This window comes from Mastigoproctus giganteus, chromosome 11, assembly GCF_048544385.1.
Source record: "Mastigoproctus giganteus isolate SK-2022 chromosome 11, ASM4854438v1, whole genome shotgun sequence".
Lineage (NCBI taxonomy): Eukaryota > Metazoa > Arthropoda > Arachnida > Uropygi > Thelyphonidae > Mastigoproctus > Mastigoproctus giganteus.
The window spans coordinates 138,374,937-138,394,255 of NC_143585.1; the positions used below are offsets into that span (position 1 = coordinate 138,374,937).

The 19,319-nt window shown below is 33.8% G+C and overlaps 1 protein-coding gene across 1 annotated transcript in view; it reads right to left on the reverse strand.

The window, feature by feature from the left end:
• Positions 1–17,377: 17,377 nt before the first annotated feature.
• LOC150078468 (solute carrier family 35 member E1 homolog) overlaps positions 17,378–19,319 on the reverse strand; it is a 77,834-nt gene continuing 75,892 nt past the window's right edge. The window contains exon 6 of the mRNA XM_090384578.1: positions 17,378–17,584. Coding sequence (XP_090240704.1) covers positions 17,378–17,584 — 207 coding nt within the window. The remainder of the gene's footprint in view (positions 17,585–19,319) is intronic.

Here is a 19,319-nt window from a genome sequence, read left to right on the forward strand (position 1 = left end):
TGGCTGATGCTGCATAAGCTTGCTTTCTTGCATCAAATGCCTCTACTAATGCTAATGCTAACTCTGTGGTACTACACTGACAGTGGTAGAGAATGAAAGGGACCTGGGGGTGGTTGTGCAGACAGATATAAAGTTCTCTGAGCAGGGCAGACGGGCGGCAAGAGTAGCTCATGGTGTATTGTCAATGATATATAGGAACTTTTCTAGCAGGGATAAGGAGGTGATTATTCACTTGTATAAGGCAATGGTCAGGCCACACCTTGTGTACTGTATACAGGTCTGGAGGCCTCATTTCAAGAAGGATGTAGAGCTGCTGGAACAAGTACAGAGAAGGGCAACAAGATTAGTGAATGGAACAAAGGGGTGCTCTTACGAAGAAAGGCTTAAGTTTTGAAAATTACAGTGTCTGGAGACTAGGCACCAGCGAGGTGATCTGATAGAGGTGTATAAAGCATTGAATGGTTTGAGCATGCTCAATGCTGATGGGATTCTTCCTCTCGCTCAGAATAATCACCTGAGAGGGCATAAATTCAAATTGAGGAAAGACAGATGTAGGATAGACGTGCGGAAATTTGCCTTTAGCCAGCGAGTGGTTGGTTGGTGGAACAGACTTCCATCCCTTGTCATGGAAGTTGATAGCCTAAATAAGTTTAAGGCTCAGCTGGACAGGTATTTTGAACGAAGAGGGATGAAGTGGAAGTGGTTTTTTTTTTTTGGCTGATGCTGCATAAGCTTACTTTCTTGCATCAAATGCCTCTACTAATGCTAAATACAATGTTAAATGCTAATGAAGGTTCACTTTCTTGTATGGAATTTTTCCTTTAGCCAGATCACGGTTAACGTATAATCTGATTGCCTGAGGTTTCAGGTGATTAAATTTAGCTCGTGTCCTTGAATAAACAGTGTGATCATTTAATAGCAATTACAATGAAAGGGGCTGTTGCGATGGTTTTTTAGCATTGGTGACCATGTTGCCATGTATATTTTCTGTAAATTGTGTTCCAAGGTCAATTTAGTTTGCTGGAGAAAAACTGAAGTTTCTGGAAGAAAAAACCACGCTATCCTTGCCCGACTCAGCCACGTGAAAAAGACCCAGAAAAATTCCTCACATCATCGATGGGATTCCAACTAGTCTTTTCCACCCAGTGTGGGAGGAGGGAATGGCAATCCTACCAACTGTGCTACCCACAAGGGCTTGCAGGACACAAATTCAAATAGCTGTTCTATTATTGTTAGGTGCATCACGTACAAACTTAGACAATATCACAATAGTATTATGCAAGTACAAGAGTGTTCACAAGTGTGTACAGGTATAACATTTGAGAGAGAAAATCTTTATTGCAACCAAAGATAGTTAGAGAGAACTTAATGTTGCAACCAACCCGTCACAGCATGCAGGCCAGGGGTTAACAATGCCAAGACATACAAAGTTAAGTAAACTAAAAAAAAACTCAGTCCAACAGTGGAGGTACCTACAGACTGGAGATGTGCAAATGTGACCCCAATTCACAAAGGAGGATCAAAGGCTGACACAAGTAATTATAGACCTGTGAGTTTAACTTCTGTTCTAGGAAAATTAATGGAGGCACTAGTTAAAGAAGCACTGCAGGATCATTTAGACAAGACTTCAGTTATAGCTCGGACACAGCATGGTTTTGTTAAGGGGAAGTCTTGCCTGACCAATTTGACTGGATACTATGATGCAGTCACAAAGGAACTGGATGCAGGGAATAACTTTGATATTATATACTTGGATCTTAGAAAGGCTTTTGATACTGTTGCACATGGAAGACTGCTGCACAAATTGGAGCAGTGTGACATTGGAGGCAAATTACTGCTGTGGATAAAGGGGTGGCTGAGGGGGAGAAGACAGAGCGTGGTAATCAATGGACACTGCTCGTCGTGGACTAATGTTATTAGTGGAGTCCCTCAGGGCTCAGTGTTGGGTCCATTATTGTTTTCTGTATTCATAAATGAATACAGAAAACAATAATGGGCTGAAAAACGAGAATAACTCATGGGGAGCCATAATCTCTCTGCCTGATATTAGTTAACTACTCCCAAAGATGCCCTAAGCAATTCTTCCAATCTACAATGGAATTTGAGTTAGACCTCTCCTAACTACAGACAAATGATGAAAGCATTAATACCATGCACTGGGATGTCTGATTATTGGCACACCTATGAATGGGCTAAAGATCCAAAAACATTTTTATATAATGTCAGACACTTGTAAAACCTACCAATGTGGAATGTACGAGCTAAAAAATATCTCCATGCACCACTGCATGCATCTCAGATGATGTTCCTTCGCTCCTTTTCAAGATCGGCACACAAACTTTGCATTATGAGAAGACTGGTTGGTTGTAGTAGGATTTTATGCTTATCAGCAACTTGGAGCATATTGCTGTGTATATATATATATATATATATATATCTGTAAATTGAAAAACCCATGCTACAATCAGCTGAGATCGACTAACTCAGCCACGTGAAAAAGACCCATAAAAATCCTCGTGTCATCAACAGGGTACCAACTCAGATCTTTCCCACCTAGAGTGGGGAGGACGATGATTATACCAACTGTGCTACCAATTAGGGCTTATGGGAAAAACCTAGTTCACAATTCAGATACAAGAATAATTAGAAAGCCACGTTTTCCCAAGGAGACAGTTCCTGCACAAGAACATCAAAGTCCTTCACATAGGACAGGACACATTCAGTATTCATTGGTTCTTCAAGCTTTTCATAATCTCTGTGGGCCATCAGCCAGAACAGTAGTTCTTACATAAATTTAATGAACCGCTCAAAATTTTAAGGTAATGGAAAAACTATATTAATCATAAATATAATTAAAAAACTTTTTCTACATGAAAAATGGATTATATGTGAAAATTTTTCTGAAACTTCTGTACAGTACTCAAACTAATATAGAGCTTCTAGATCTACTGTGAAATTCTGTCTGATTAATTAAAAAGCATATAAAATGTATTACAAGGTAATTAAAGAGCTATAAGAAATTGAATTTTTAAAAACATTATAATTCTAATTATTTCTCACAGCTTCTAATGATTTCTAAGTGCATAGTTAATAAAATTAATATATCTATTTCATATTAGAATAAAATAAAACACAATATTAAAATAAAAGAAAACCAATTTCTTATTTCATTAACTGAAAAGCATCCACCTTGTAAATAATACAAGTGATTAGCTATGTCTCTCTAAAGTGTTCTTTTTCAAGAGCAAGTCTAATTCAACCAGTACTGTAAAGATCATTTCGAGTATTATTTATACAGCACATTAGTATTGTTGGCTTTATTTTAATATTATTGTAGCAAATTTAATAAAAAAAGTTATCTGAATTGTTCAAAATCTGTGTAACTTAGAAATAATTGGGGAATTATTCAATTATTTCAATTATCAGAAATTAGTAGAAATTTCATGTTTTCAAAGTTGACATTGGCATTTTGTTACTTGTAAGTAATTTTGAACATTTCATAAAATTAACATAGTTGCCAAGCTCTGATTTTTGGAAATCAAAATATTTCATAATTACCAAAAAAAAAAAAAAAAAAGCAGATTGTTTAAAAATCCAGCCTTTGGACTTGAAATTAAATTTCACTCAACATATGCATTTTATATTAAGATATCTACAGGGCTGTTTATCAGTACAGTACACTTTCAAAAACTAGCACACCTAGGATTTTTCTACTGGTAGATTTCTGTTTGGATTGTCTGTTAGACACCACAAACTGATTTGTTATATCAAGGAAACTGCTCTCTCTCTCTCTTTCTTAGGCTTCAACCTCTTGGGAAGTGTTGAGTCTGAGTTCTTTTTATAACAATGGCTCTGCTTTCAAGAGCATTTCCTAAGTTTCGTTACAAAAATATCTGGAGAACAGTGGAAATTTAAGCACCTCAACCTGCACAGAGTAAAATCTGTCTTTAATTTCTTAAAGGTGTACAGGTAATTTTCAGATGTTTTGTAGTACCTCCTGTACCACTCTCTTCATCAACTTAATTATTTCCTTATTACACTGTAAACTTCAGGACCTTAATTATTAGTATGCAAAGTTGAAATGAGGTTGCAGCACTTAAATATTCACTATTCTCCATTTCAATTTACCTGCAAATCATACTGCTAAAGGAATAATTTAGTTCCCCACTAACCTGCTTGAATATCCTCTCATTTAGAATTGCTATGAGGAATTATTAAAATTTCAATCTTAACTTCAGATGATTTGCTATATTTCAAGTTTCCTTTTGCACTTTTCAGTTCCCCAACCAAGGACCACTGTACAATTCTTTCTTATTTCACAATAGTTTCTGGTGAGTTCTCATGCTAAAATTGGCAGAACTGATAAGCAAAACATTGACTGCTTCATTAATTTCTTTACCTTCAACGATACTGAGTTCTGGAAACTTGTCCACAAAAAATTTCCGATTTTAAAATGATGCACAGTAAATTCCTAAAATTTATAAGAACAATTTTTCAGTGGGAGCTTATGTACCATGTAGTCACACACAGAAAAGTACTTCTTTGCTGAATAAAATAAAAGAATCAATTTTGCTTGTCTTATTCTCCATAAAATTGACAGTAGAAATGCCTATAATTATAATGCAGGCAGAAAATTTGGAAGATGGAAGATTTAAGAACAATTTTTCTAACAAATTTAACACCACATTCTTCAATATATCTGATTGAAGAACTATGATTGGATTTTCGAACACTGCTTAAATTTTAAAAGGAACAAGCAAGATGATTTATTAAGCCAGATGAGAGGAAGATAAAGACTTTCTACATGTGCAAGGGTAATTTGTCCAGAGTTCAGCTTGTTTATACTGTTTAGGATTGCTTGTACCAGAAGTTTGTGATTTAGAAGTTCTTTTCCTTTGAGGTAGTTATTAATGTCTTCTTTCGGATCATGAACTCAATGTGGGTGAGCCAATCATTCTCTACTGATTGTTGCATATTTCAATTACATAACTCTGAAAAGCTCTCACAATTTCTAAACTTTTCTTTAAATAGATTTTTTTCATAGGTTGCTGTTGTTTTACCAGTCTAGTTAGACATTTACCCAAAGACAGCTAATATGTACATACATGCTTCAAAACCTTTTTTCAGTTCAGTGGCAGGTGTTAATTGGAACTCTTTCAATCCACCTTTCTTTTAGTGCTGCTTTCTAGGTAGTAAAAAATATCCACTAATTATTCATCTATTTTCAGACAAAAGCATAATAAGGACAGCCTATTACTACTAAATGCTCAGTCTACTCTTTTAATACCTTTGTACTTCAGTTAAGTGAATCATAAATCATAAAAGTGGCATAAATAACATCAAGTACTACCTACTATGAGAAATTATTAAAATTCCAACTGAGACGATTTATTATATTTCAAGTTGATCAGAGGATGCTCTATAGAGTTGCTTTCTAACACTGAGAGAAAGCTGCTCCTGATTTGGCTGCTTTTTTTTAAGGGTAGATTGCCCTTAGGCTTGGAATCACTTTGATTTACTGTCTCTAGCAAACAAAAACAGATATTCTTCAAAGCCATAAGTACCTCTTCTTTTCCTGTCCAATTTCACTAACAATGCCTGCTGTTTTCGTTCTTCCATATCCCTATTTTGCTTGTTATTTTGCTATTGAGAAACAAATTTCTGAACATTCTGCCCATGATTAACACAGCTCAAAGGGAAGGTTATGTTCTGAGATAAATGATGCTAATAGGCATTCAGCACATATTACACAATTACGGCTATCATTTTGTGTGGGGGGGGAGAATTCATTTATATAGATGTCAGGTGGCAGTATAATGCAAAATACATGCTATATACAAATGAGATTTGATGTTAAAATAATAAATAATTATTCTGATGAGAGGTTTGCTTTATTGTCTTTTATTAGCACCTATACCACCACTGCTACCACAAGAATAATTTAAAATGTCAGTAAAGCTACAGTTTGTGTTAGTTCCAGGTTTGGCAAATCACCACTGTGGCATACACTAGAAGTATAATTAGTACCAATTCAAATTATAAGATAAATGTGAAAGGTTAAAAATTATATGATAAATGTGAATGAAGTTTGTGTTCTGGAGATTGCAGATTATTTCTTTGCAAATGTTTAATCAAATTATGGCTCCCACTAATTGTAACTGAAAGATCACATCCATATGCAGCACACAAAGCAAATTTGTTATGTCCTAGATTTTACAATACATGGAAAATCTTGCATGTATGTCTTCTTTAACTCTACAATACAATTTATTTATTTTTTTTGGCATCTTACTACTGAATGGTGCTGTTAAATCAGTTTTAGCTTTAACCCCTCTCCACCACACACAAAAGGTGGTTTAATGCAATTACATATTTTATGCAATATTCACAATAACTTCACAATCCTACACCAACTGTTAAATAAAATAAATAAATAGCATTGTGTTATATTAAAATAATAATGATGCAAATAAATGATATAAATAGAATATAATTCCACCGGATAAAACTGATAAAAAGGTAACTGTCTGTACAATAAAATATAAAATTTTAAACTGCAATGAATAAATTACAATAAACAATGTAGATAAAACACAGGATAATAAAACCGATAAGAGCACTAAAACATCATAGCTTTCAGAAGCATCCACCTCCTTTTTCAACAGTGAGGTTTATCGTACAGCATATCCTTAAATATCAGCAGGCTCACGGTTCTCAGCATGTGTTTCTACAGGAGCATAGGCAGTATTCTCCCCATGTGCACTGGAACCGCTCATCCCGTCCAAACACCACCGCCTTGAAGAGGGGGAAGAATGCAGATTTCCATCTCTATTAATGGTATTGCTCTCAGAGGAGCAAATCTGCAAGCTCTTGAGCCATTTGCAGTCCCAAAATCTATGTGCCGGTCGACAATAACAGCTTCGTCTGGAGAGAGAGAGATTTGATAGTGCTCCGCCCAAAAATGTTCTGCCATAGCAGACTTCCCATAATCCGTGGCGTTTGTCGCATTCATATGCTCCTCCAGACGATCTTTAAACCGACATTTCGTTTCACCAACATAACATTCCCCACAATCTGGGCACCTTATCTGATACACGATCCCACTTGTACATTCCCTTGGTATGGGGTCGTTGACCTGTGACACAACTGTGTGCAACCTCCGCCCTGGCAGCTGCACACAGCGTGTCTGGCAATCACACAATATCCGAGCTATACACTCAGTTAGGCCCAGATAGTAGGGAATGTATGCGGTGGCAACTGGTGTAAATGGTTCTCTTTGTCCGTGCTCCGCTTCTCGAATATATTTATCTATGATCCTCTGGGGGATAGCTGCATTTTTTGAGATCTGCTGTGACACGTTTAAATTCTTCTTTCCTATCCTCAAGGTGCTGCAATGGGACCCAGCCCTATCCAACAATGCCCTAATAACAATGTTCTTATGATGGTTGACTTGTGCCGTATTGTAATGTGTATATTGGGCCCGGCACATGGGTTTCCTATATACACTGGTTTTCACCCTAAGGCTTTCCCTATGCACCAACACATCAAGGAAAAGGAGGGTACCCTCTATTTCCACCTCCGAGGTAAACTGAATAAACGGGGAGAAGCTATTGAAGAAACCAAGCACCTCATCCTCTCTCCCTCTCCGAATAACTTTAAATGTATCATCGGCATATCGTTTCCATGCGTGCATGGGAAGAACCAACCCATCAAAATTCCTGGCTTTGAGCTCCTCCACAGCTAAATTTGCTATTGACAGCACTAATGGGGGAACCCATTGCTGCACCGTGAACCTGCTTGTACATTGTGGTTTGAAACACCATGGTGGTACTTGAGAGACACAGCTCCACCCCACTACAAATGTCCACCATGCTTAACAGAGTCCTATTGCTTAGGGTGTTATCCTTCTCCAATGCCATACGTGTACATTGCACCCTATGGTCAATAGGAATGCACGTGAACAAGGATATCACATCAAATTACACCGTGGCCTCGCCCTCTTCTACAGCCTGATCCCTTACGAATTGCATGAAATTGCCACTATCTTGAATTGCACGAATTCTTCACTAGTTTACACCAGTTGCCACTGCATACATTCCTTACTATCTGGGCCTGACTGAGTGTATAGCTAGGGTATTATGTGATTGCCGGACACGCTGTGTGCAGCTGCCACGGCACAGGTTGCACACAGTTGTGTCACAGGTCAAAGACCCCATACCAAGAGAATGTACAAGTGGGGTCGTGTATGAGATAAGGTGGGGAATGTTATGTTGATGAAATGAAACATCAGTTTAAAGATCGTCTGGGAGAGCATATGAATGCAACAAAAATGCAGATTATGGGAAGTCTGCTGTGGCAGAACATTTTTGGGAGGAGCACCATAAAATCTCCCCACACGAAGCTGTTATTGTCGACCGGCACATAGATTTTGGGACTGCAAATGGCTCAGGAGCTTGCAGATTTGCTCCTCTGAGAGCAATACCATTAATAGAGATGGGAATTCGCATTCATTCGCTCTTCGAGGCAGTGGTGTTTGGACAGGACGAGCGGTTCCACTTGGCACGTTCCCGAGCCACTTCTGGTTCCAGTGCACATGGGGAGAATACTGCCCATGCTCCTGTAGAAACACGTGCTGAGAACCGTGAGCCGGCTGATATTTAAGGATGTGCTGTACGATAAACCTCGCTGTTGAAAAAGGAGGTGGATGCTTCTGAAAGCTACAATGTTTTAGTGCTCTTATCGGTTTTATTATCCTGTGTTTTATCTACATTGTTTATTGTAATTTATTCATTGCAGTTTAAAATTTCATATTTTATTGTACAGACAGTTACCTTTTTATCAGTTTTATCTGGTGGAATTATATCATTCTATTTATTTCATTTATTTGCATCATTATTATTTTAATATAACACAACGCTATTTATTTATTTTATTTAATAACAGTTGGTGTAGGATTGTGCAGTTATTATGAATATGAATATTCCCAACCCCAGAGGCCTATTGGAAGATATTTTATGCAAGATAGCCTAGCACACCTGATGGCCAATTTGTCAACTAAAGATGAATAATTCAAGCAGAAATTCACAAAATTATTTTTAAAATCTGAATTTAATGGCAAAGTCATAGTTACTGTTTTTTTTTTTTTTTTTGTGTAAGAAAAAAAAAAATGGTTAGGGCAGTGAGTCAGAATAGTAAAAAAAATTTGCTCTGTCATTTATGTGGAAATCCCTATCCTGGCCCACTGTATATCGAGTATTGTACAGGGTTAGAAAATTTGTCAGAATTCTCACTTTTATGATCCAATAAATTATAATTTTGTTACACAGAAAAAGTTTTTATTTATTTATAATTTGTGCGATACAGCATACCTAAATTTCAGCATACATGAGTATCACCGCATGATGTTAACCTTTCATGAGTTACTCTTACTAAAAGTAGAGTCCATCATCTTCAGGCATTTCACTTTCAGCACAAAAGTCAGTTACAATTAAATTTTTTATGACATCACTGACATCAAGAGCATGTCTGGAAGCATAGCTTATTTCCAATATGACAATAATAATTTATTTTTGAATATAATTCTATTTTATTTTAAAAGAGTAATAAAAGAGAAATTTTATATGGTCAAATAAAATTTGAGAAGTTGTCATTCCCATGACTATGTCATGAAAAAAATTTTACCTAATTGTTCAGGATCACTCTTGTTTATACTAATAGAAATAGTTTCACAGGTGGAAACTGTCATAATGAAATGCATGCATGAGAGAGAGAGACCTTATGCTTTATATTTTGTTTCAGCATGAAATTCAAATTACAAAAGTATTATATAGTGTCTCCATTGAATGATATGAAGTTAACCTAATACTAATCACATTTCGAAGCTAAATATGACAACTTTCATTTTATGGATAATAGTAAAATATGTTTGTCTTAATGATTACTTTTCAGTTCTCTCTGATTAACATAAAATGGCAGAAAAGTGATAATTCCAGTTCATTAACCCATCTGCCTTTAAAAGTTTTATGGAGCTAAAATTTTCAGGTACACATTCAAACTGCATAAAATGACACTTATTCAATAAGGATAACAATATTTTGCTAACAATATCTTTTGGCATTTTAATAAGGGCCTCAGTGGAATATAGTCAGGCTTTAATTTCTTGGATACTTCTCTTATCGTTCACATTCCATACTCTCCTTCCATATTCTACTTATGCCAAGTTATTATTTAAGATATTTATTAAAATGGTTTGATTGAAACAACATTCAGATGACTTATCTATTCTGGAACTCTGGTCAGTAATGAATTTTTATCCCACAAAAACAAATTTCAAAAAACTATAAACACTAGACTAATAATCTCAATTCTGGATGGCAATATATAATGATCTATACAGGAAGGTAGTTTTGTTTTTGTAAACATTCACAGTATAAATAACAACTTTGCTTATTTTATATATTCATTGTAAGTAATACTTTCTATAATACAGTAAACATAAATAAGGACACTTATTTATTCTTATTTGTTCGAAAAGTCAAGGGAATGAGTAAAATTAATTTCATAAAGTTTGTGGAACAAAATGAACAAACTGTTTTATCCTAGCAACCTTGTATGGATCTTAGCACAGTTAAATAAAAACCTGCTTTTGATCTGTCTTTATAATGATTTGAAGATGTATATTTATAAACATGTATAGTTCACCGAAATCATGCTGTGAAATAAGATTGCAAGAAACAAAATTTTGACAACAGTTCCAAAATTCAAGGTAAAATCTTCAAGATAATCTGAAATAAGAGTAATGAATTTTATTAACCCTCTACTGCACACACTAAATGTAACAAAAATACTAATGGTCACTATTTACCAGTTCTTTTATTATAAAAAATAAAATTTTAGCTTTTTTTTTTTTGTTGAATCAAAAATGGTAATTGGTGTTTTATTAATTATACATCTCTCTGTATTAATAAATAAAATGCAATTTGCCCATTCGTGTAACATTTGTGGAGTAGCATTAACTGTAACACCAGAGAGAAATCAAGGTATTTTTTTAATATTTATTTAGTTTTTGATTTTGCTTTTGATCTATATCACTGTATGTTGTAAGTGAGGTAGTCAGGTTATATTATTTTTGGATAATAAGGCTTCTGCTAGTCAGAGTTTAAGCTCTATAACTGTTCATATAAGTGGAAATTTTATTCTAATTTTTTTTTATATCTACTTTATTCTCACAACATCATATTTGTGAAAGATTCTATGCAAAAAAATACCCAAATAACAGCCACCTGTGACATGCTGATAAAAATGATTCAATTTATTTTTTTTAAATGATTCCCTTGTCGCTAGTATAGCAACTATAATAGTCTTTCCGAGCAATGTGGGCCAGGCTCAATCCTATCTCGATAGAGAGGTATTTATGGGATTTTTTTCAGTGTGGCTGAGCTAATTGGCCTTAGAAAAATGATGCATGATTTTTTATCTTTTCACAGAAGCTCTTGTTTTTTGAATCCAACAAAACAGGGAATCCAACCATAAAATATACATAATTTACGGATGACGCTTCATGGCCAACTACATGTCATAATATTTGCAAAACTTATTTTAAAATATATAAATCAGAACAAATCTAAAAATTTTATAAGAAGTTTATTCATGTACATAAACTGACATCAACACAAGCAAAAAAACAAATAACACTGTGTGCCAAGTTTATAAATAAATGTCAAGCATTACTGAAAAGTGTTCAGTCAGTGTGCCAACACAGAGCAGTTGTTAATTTCATGTGCCTTTACAACACTTGTTGCTTGATCGCTTAAGAATGACTGCATGAATATATTTTGGAACACTGCTTGGGTGAATTTTGAACATATTTGTGCTTTGCGACACTCCTAGTGCCATTTTTTATGCAATATATACTGGGGCAGGAATCATACCAAACAAATATGGTATAAATTAGATTGGATGGCTGGTTGTTTACCTGTTTTGCTGGATAATAAACTGAATTATTATCCAGCAAAACAGGTAAATAATCCAGGCACACTGTAAAAAAAACACACAAAAAACTTTCCTCTTATCTGAATAGGAATTGAACCTAGGCCTTTTCCACATGGTGTGGGTGGCTGCTTTCAGGTTTTTTGGTTGATTGCTACTTTGGTCATAGCATGTCACTTTGTTATGGTATGCTAGTTTATATAATTTTTATCACATATTATGTTTGTGGTGAGTGTCCATGGGCTAATTTGCATTCTGTGTAGACTGAATGGCCAAAAAAAATTTTTACTCCTGCCCAAGATATGTTATCTATAGGTTTAATTTACAAAACCTTTAAGAATGACTCCACTCCTGACATATGTGAATTCAGATCCCAACAAACTGGTGGTAAGTAATGAAACCAGTGTACTGTCATGTCTCAGTGGAAGAACAACAGCCATTGTGCTACCCATGAGAATGCATAAATTTGTCATGGCACTGGAGAAGTGCAAAGAAATTATATGGAACAGAGATAAATTGTAAACTGAAAATTATAAGTTCAGTTTCAAAGAAGTGAAAATATTAATTCAAGAGAGAAACAATTAATAAGATTTTATATTTCAAAGTGTATCAGAAAACTGCAAATAAAAATGGAGCCTGCCTCAACTTAGAATGAAAAATTTAAGTTATACTTTTGTTCAAGAGAGAGAGAGAGAGAGAGAGAGAGAGAGAGAGAGAGAGAGAGAGAGAGAGAAATAGGTACAGTTTTTAAGTAATCCTGTATTTGATAAAAGGAGGGCAATCTGAAACATCTAGGTAGTTTTCAATACAGAAAATTCTGAACGGAATCAAATATAATTTCAGTGTGTAGCTAGCATGATTTTTCTAACTGGTACTTATATACTAAAACTTTCTCACATAAAGATGACTGCATACGATGCAAGCATCATACTCAAGTACTTTATTTTCTGAAAAAAAATTTATAACAGTTAAATTTAATCACCAATTAAGCTGATAAATTCCACACAGATCTTTCCTGATATTAATTAAGATAAAACTATATTGCATGATTTACCCAATCATACTTGGTGCTAAGCTAGTTCCAGGAGAAATCTTCTGTTGATACATAAAATATATTATTATGGACTGTTCGTTAGCTTCAGTTTAGAATTACACAGATAGCACCTTATGTGTTTGAATACATAAGATTTCAAAAACAGAAATTTTGTGATCTTGGCAATAAACTGTAATACTAACGAGACCAGAAAATAAAAGAAATTCAAAAAATATTGTTCCTTCTAATTAGAATTCCCAATTCTAGGTATTACATAAATATGAGAGCAATAAGCTAGCAACTGCCATAAGAAAGTGACAATAATAACAGGAATGGAACTAGTAGTTGCTGTATTCCAATAACAGATGACATAAAAGTTTATAATAAAACTATAGTATAATAAACTTTTATGGATACAACAGAATTATGTGTTTTAAAAAACTGGATGTTTAAAGAATTATATTCATTATTAATTTCATTTTCATAATTAGGATAATTTTTGCCCACACACATTTTTCTTAACAGACCATACTAAGATAAATTAGATTTTATTGGATTCAGTTTTCTTTAAGAGACCATATTACAACTTACAACCATCACATTCAGCAAGATTTAAGCAACAACTGCCAAATGGTTGTTAATTAATAAAGCAAAATAAGAAGGATACCTGTCCTACATTTCCAAGAAATTATGTTTATTACTTACCTGAAGAAGCAATAATATCTGGAAGCTGCTGATGTTGAATTCCACTTCTGAGCAGAGAAAGAAAGAATATTTGCATTATTAGCTGAAAGAGTGGTAGTATGTGGTATTCTATGAATGCAAAATACAAAAAAGCAATGCTAATCTACCACATGCAATGATTAAGCTGTTTTACTGCAAGCATTACAAGTTAACTGAAACATTTAAAAACACATATACATAGTTTAGTGATGTTTCAAGAAGTCACTGTTTCTCTTCATTAGGGTTGTTAGAATAGCTTCTGGACTGCTGCAGATTGAACATTACTGGAACTTGAGTTCTCAGGAACTATTCTAACAGGCCTGATAGCAAGAAACAGCAACTTTGTGAAATGTCACCAAACTGTATAAGTTTATTTGTTGAGGTATGTTTGTAACATTTTCAATAAAACAGTTATAATCAAACTCATAATATTTTTCAATAAAATGGTTAATTGTTTAATTGCAGTAGATCAGTTTTGCTTATTTTATTTCATATCCATATTTACATTATGTGTATGAAGAGAATATGACAGTGCAATGTATCAAGACACTTGGAAACAGCACTGGTATGGATTTTAACTAAGAAGCATTAGAAAGAATAAAGGAGGGTGATCAACTTGCAATCAAAGTTTGTTTATTATAACCTGATGTAAACCACAGTTCATGGATTATAAGTCCATGCCTCTGGATATAAGAATAGTGTAGTCAGAGCTTTGTTAACATGCTCACTGCTAGAACACAAACTTGTGTCCAAATGAACTGCAATTTTTTTTGTCTCAATGCAGATATGCATCCAATCAGTTGTAGTCAATAAATGAGTGCTGTAAAGGAAATGGTGCAAGAAATGAACAACTGAGTTGTATTAGCACACTGACTGAACCATGGGTTATTTGCATTACAACTCAGATTTTGTTTAGCATCAATCGCATTGACTAGAGAATGCTATAAAGGCTGTATACATACTTGGTTCACAGTTCCATATATTCTTTGCTTATGCTGAAGTTATTTTTATCTAGTTTAATATTTTTCACAAGAAAACGTTAAATTTTTTTAAAGATTTTGCTTGCAGGATTTGAATTTTTAGTTTGCAAAAAACAAAACATCATTTTAGTGATGTTTTGTTTTTTTTTATCTCCTGATAAAATTTTGTGTAAAAGTGTTTTCCTATAAAATTTTACCATAAAGGGTTGTTATAATGGATTTACAGCCTGAGACATCAGGACTGAAAAGGAACGGGAATGGACAGTATGTTGATGACACTGAATTAGCTCTTTGTTGATGCTACAAACAACAGATGCCGGTGTTTCTTGGAATGATGATTCTTTGCAGATGAAATCCATTTACTAAAAATCACTGCCTATTTGTTCCAGCACACCAAGAAAAATGCCCCAAGACATACATAAAGGATGCTTTCAAATATAAAAGGCAGCAAACGTGTTTAACTGGGCATGGTCCCATTGTAGCTGACCTCAGGATAGAAATAAAGAGTTCTGTCATTATTACAGATATGTTGAGATGTGGTTTATCCTTATGCAATCAACTGATGCAAAAGAAGTTACAACAAATCTATTTCCAGTGATGAGAGAATTCCAGAAGGTACTGTATACATTCTTTTTTTTTTTTAAAGTATCTGAATGTGTCAGCAAGATATTGCACTCAGAATATCAGATGTAAGCAGACTCCCAAGAAGAAATTATGAGCAATTTTAGAAACTGAAAAAAACTGATTTAGGAGGAAAATCAGAATGGAATGGTTTATAGGGTACCATGCAAGCACTGGCATAACTGGTGGAGGTCAATCCCTCATTAATTATTCTGTTACTTTGAAGTTGTTTTAAGAATAGTTTAACGTGAGAGAGAAATTTTATGCCAAATACAATCATTTTTAAATGTGTATTAATACATATTCAAATACTTAATATTCATTATAAAAAGTCCCAATATCTGATAGAGAATATTTTCAACCCCTATACAAATATTCTAGCTATAATGACCTATGCTTGCAAGGATTACGAAATACTACCGAAGTGAGATTGTAACTCATCTAAAAAACAAAATGGAGAAACAGTGATCTAACATTAACTAATTCCAGTGAGTCTGTGTTGGTCACATCTATCGTTCAACTTTCACACTTTACATTGAATTCTGACATTGTTTTTTGCAAGCAGCTGTCATGTTGCTCTTAATATTTCTCTTTAATTATGTGCAATATTTTGTTTTTATTATAATTAGTCATATATATTAATTTTAAATCAATTCTAAATTGTTTGTTTGCCACCAAGATGAATTAAAAGTGCTCTATACCAAAATTTAATGGAAATTATGCAACAGAATATTATGTGGCATTATGCAGCATGCGATAAATTTTTGAATTGCTTTATGGCACACTGCAGAAAATGGTTGGTCATTACATTACGAAAATATGAATTTTTTTTTTGCATCACATTATTTCTGGTTATTTATGTATGTTCCTCAACTCATATTTTCGATTTTGTTAATTTATCAATTACCAGCATTCTTCTTTAGTTTTAATTATTGACACAGCCTATCTGAAAACATAGTTACAAGTATTTGTTACAGCAAACTTTCAACAATTTCTTTTTTTCCTTCCTTTTCTCACCACAGTGTGTGAACTGTAGTGTGAAGTGTATATACACTTCACACTACAGTTCAGTGTGTAAACACTATTCTTATTCCAATCTTTTTCAGTGCTTATTAGTAAAAAATCCATACAAGTGCCACTTCCAAATATTCTGATTAGCAAATCTAATTAGACATCATATGTTCATATTCTCTCTTCCTTCCTTCCTCTGTGTGTGTGTGTGTGTGTGTGTGTGTGTGTGTGTGTGTGTGTGTGTGTGTGTGTGTGTGTGTGTGTGTGTGTGTGTGTGTGTGTGTGTGCCTGTCGTGTAATATAAATATTCATAATTTCTTCCTTCTGCTGAGAAGATAGATTCAACATCAGAAAAAAAAAATAAATAAATAAAAAAAATATGGCAACTTTCAAATAATGCATCCAAGAGTAATAAATGTAATTTTTTAAAACCTAGATAATGTGTGCCCTTCTGACTTAACCTTATTATTTCACCTATGTTTGTTATGTCTTTCAAGAAGACATAACAAACATACTTCAGAAATGTTTTATTTGTAGTTGCATTTAATTTTAAAGAAATAAAAACAGAAATATATACATATATACACATTTTACCACCAGCAGTTTCCAAACCTTTGAATTATTTGCCAATACTTAAAATTAAATATAAATAAATTATAAATAAATAATTTACTTCTAACCTAAAAATCCGACTTAAGAACGCTAAACTTCCACAATGCAAAGTACAGAGGAATGTAAACCTATACATAGATATTAAAAAAATAAATATTCATTTTACCTAAATGCACATTACACATTTATTTAAATGTAACCTATTTCAAAAATCATAAACACTCTTAAAATGCTTCGGAGAAAACGACTAGCAATTTTACATCGGCAATATATCTCAGTTTAAATTTTTTTTTTTTTTTTGCAAATACAAACATTAAATGCAGTCATTAAAAATACTATATATAGTATTAACCATGGTATCAACTATTCTTTCATAAATAAAACTGATCTAAACTTTATGTAAAAAAACCTAAACATTCTCCATAGCACTCTTTGGTAATCCATTGGAAATTCCATGCAATTGACCATTTTGCAAAGAAAATTTCTTGTCAGATAAATGTTGAATATGCTGTAAATAGTTACTATTTTGATACTCTTCTAATAAACAAACATCATCTTTGATAAATGGCAAAACAGATGATCCTTGCTTCTTAACGATATTGGAATCATATTTAGCCTAAAAATAAAAGAGCATTAATAAGAAAAACTTCTGCTTGATTGGTTTACAATTGCATAAAATATTACACTACAAAATAACTAGGTTTTTTTTTTTTTTTTTTTTTTTTTTAATTCAGTCTACAAAAATTGAGTAGTTCATTCACAAAAAATTCAAACACAGTAAAACCTGATCAAAACAAATTTGGATGAAAATGATATCCATGTTCACAATAATGTTTCTGGGGTCTCAAAGATATATGAAAATACAACATAAACTCTTCAGTAAAGTGAACTACAGTCAGTCCTTGTATAACACGTGTTTACATTACACGAATTCGATCATACACGATTTATAAATAGGGGAACGATATCTTATATAACACAAACCGAATTCGCTTATGCACGATTCGCCTTTGTGTTTACAAGAAATGGTAGTTGAATGCAGAATCACCCCAACAGATTATTACTTTATATCAGTGAAGGGGAAACACATTTCACCATAATAACGTAAAAACCAACACAATTCCAGTTATCGGTATATTCGCCAATGCAATTAGATCGAGTTTACTACCAGTTTATAACAGATTCCACTAGCAGAAACCCAACTGGAAATTGTTTTTATTGTTTTATGGTAGTAACCCGTAGAAATGTGCTTTAGTAAAATGTGAGGTGTTAATAGTGTATCTCTGCCTTTACAGTGTTTATTCAGTTGCTACACGTGCGCAGCTTTGTTTATGTGTATCAAGCGTGCCTCCTCGTTTTGTAATTGTGCTTTATTCCCTAAAAATGAGTAAAATACTTAAAAGGTGTGAAAAGAAAGCGTCCTGGTGAAGACACTGCAGATTCAGAGAGAAAAAGAAAAAAGAAAAGCAATATCGATAAACAGAGGTGGACTGGGTCAAAAATTCTTACCCGGGAAAATTTATAGTGGCCTCATACTATGGTTATGGCCAAAATCATACCCGCCTCAGGCCCACCGGGGTTTCCCCGGTAAGGCTTATGGCCAGTCCACCTGTCGATAGAGAAAAAATATGAAATTTGTCGATAGAGAAAAAATATGATATTGCACGTGCTACAGACCTAAATGAGACAACGCCGAGAATTACAAAGAATGCAGAGAAAATAAAAACACTTTCATAGCAGGAACAACTCAAAGTGTAATTAAAAACCATTGGATTAAGACACAAAGAATTGGAAGAGATACAACGGCTGTCAACTGTTTGGATAGAAAATCAAACAAAAAACAAGTTTGCTTACGATAGAAGCAAAAGCATTAGCAATATTTTATTACGTAATAGTCATAATAAAATACGTAAGTATTTTATTACTTACGTATTTTATTACAACTATTACGTAATAAAATAATCGTAATAAATTACGTAAGTATTTTATTACGATTATTTATTGTGTTTGGTAATGTTTTGGTCACAAATGTGTGTTCAAACTTGGGTGGTCGGCACCTAACCCTATTTTTCCCATAGGGCCTATTGTTTATATTGCACGATTTTGCATTGCACGAATGTTTCTAGGAATACAACTATCGTGCTATACGAGGACTGACTGTACTTAATATAGTAGAGTAAAATAAAAATCATTTTCTTGAAAAGAGAGAGAGAGAGAAGAGGAAAAATAATTTCTTAGACTCAAAAAAAAATCTACTGGATTTGCTTGTTTTGAACCTATAAGTTTGGCAAGTAAAAGAATTATCCCACCTCCCCTTCTCTTCCTTTTGCACACACAAATTCTACATATAC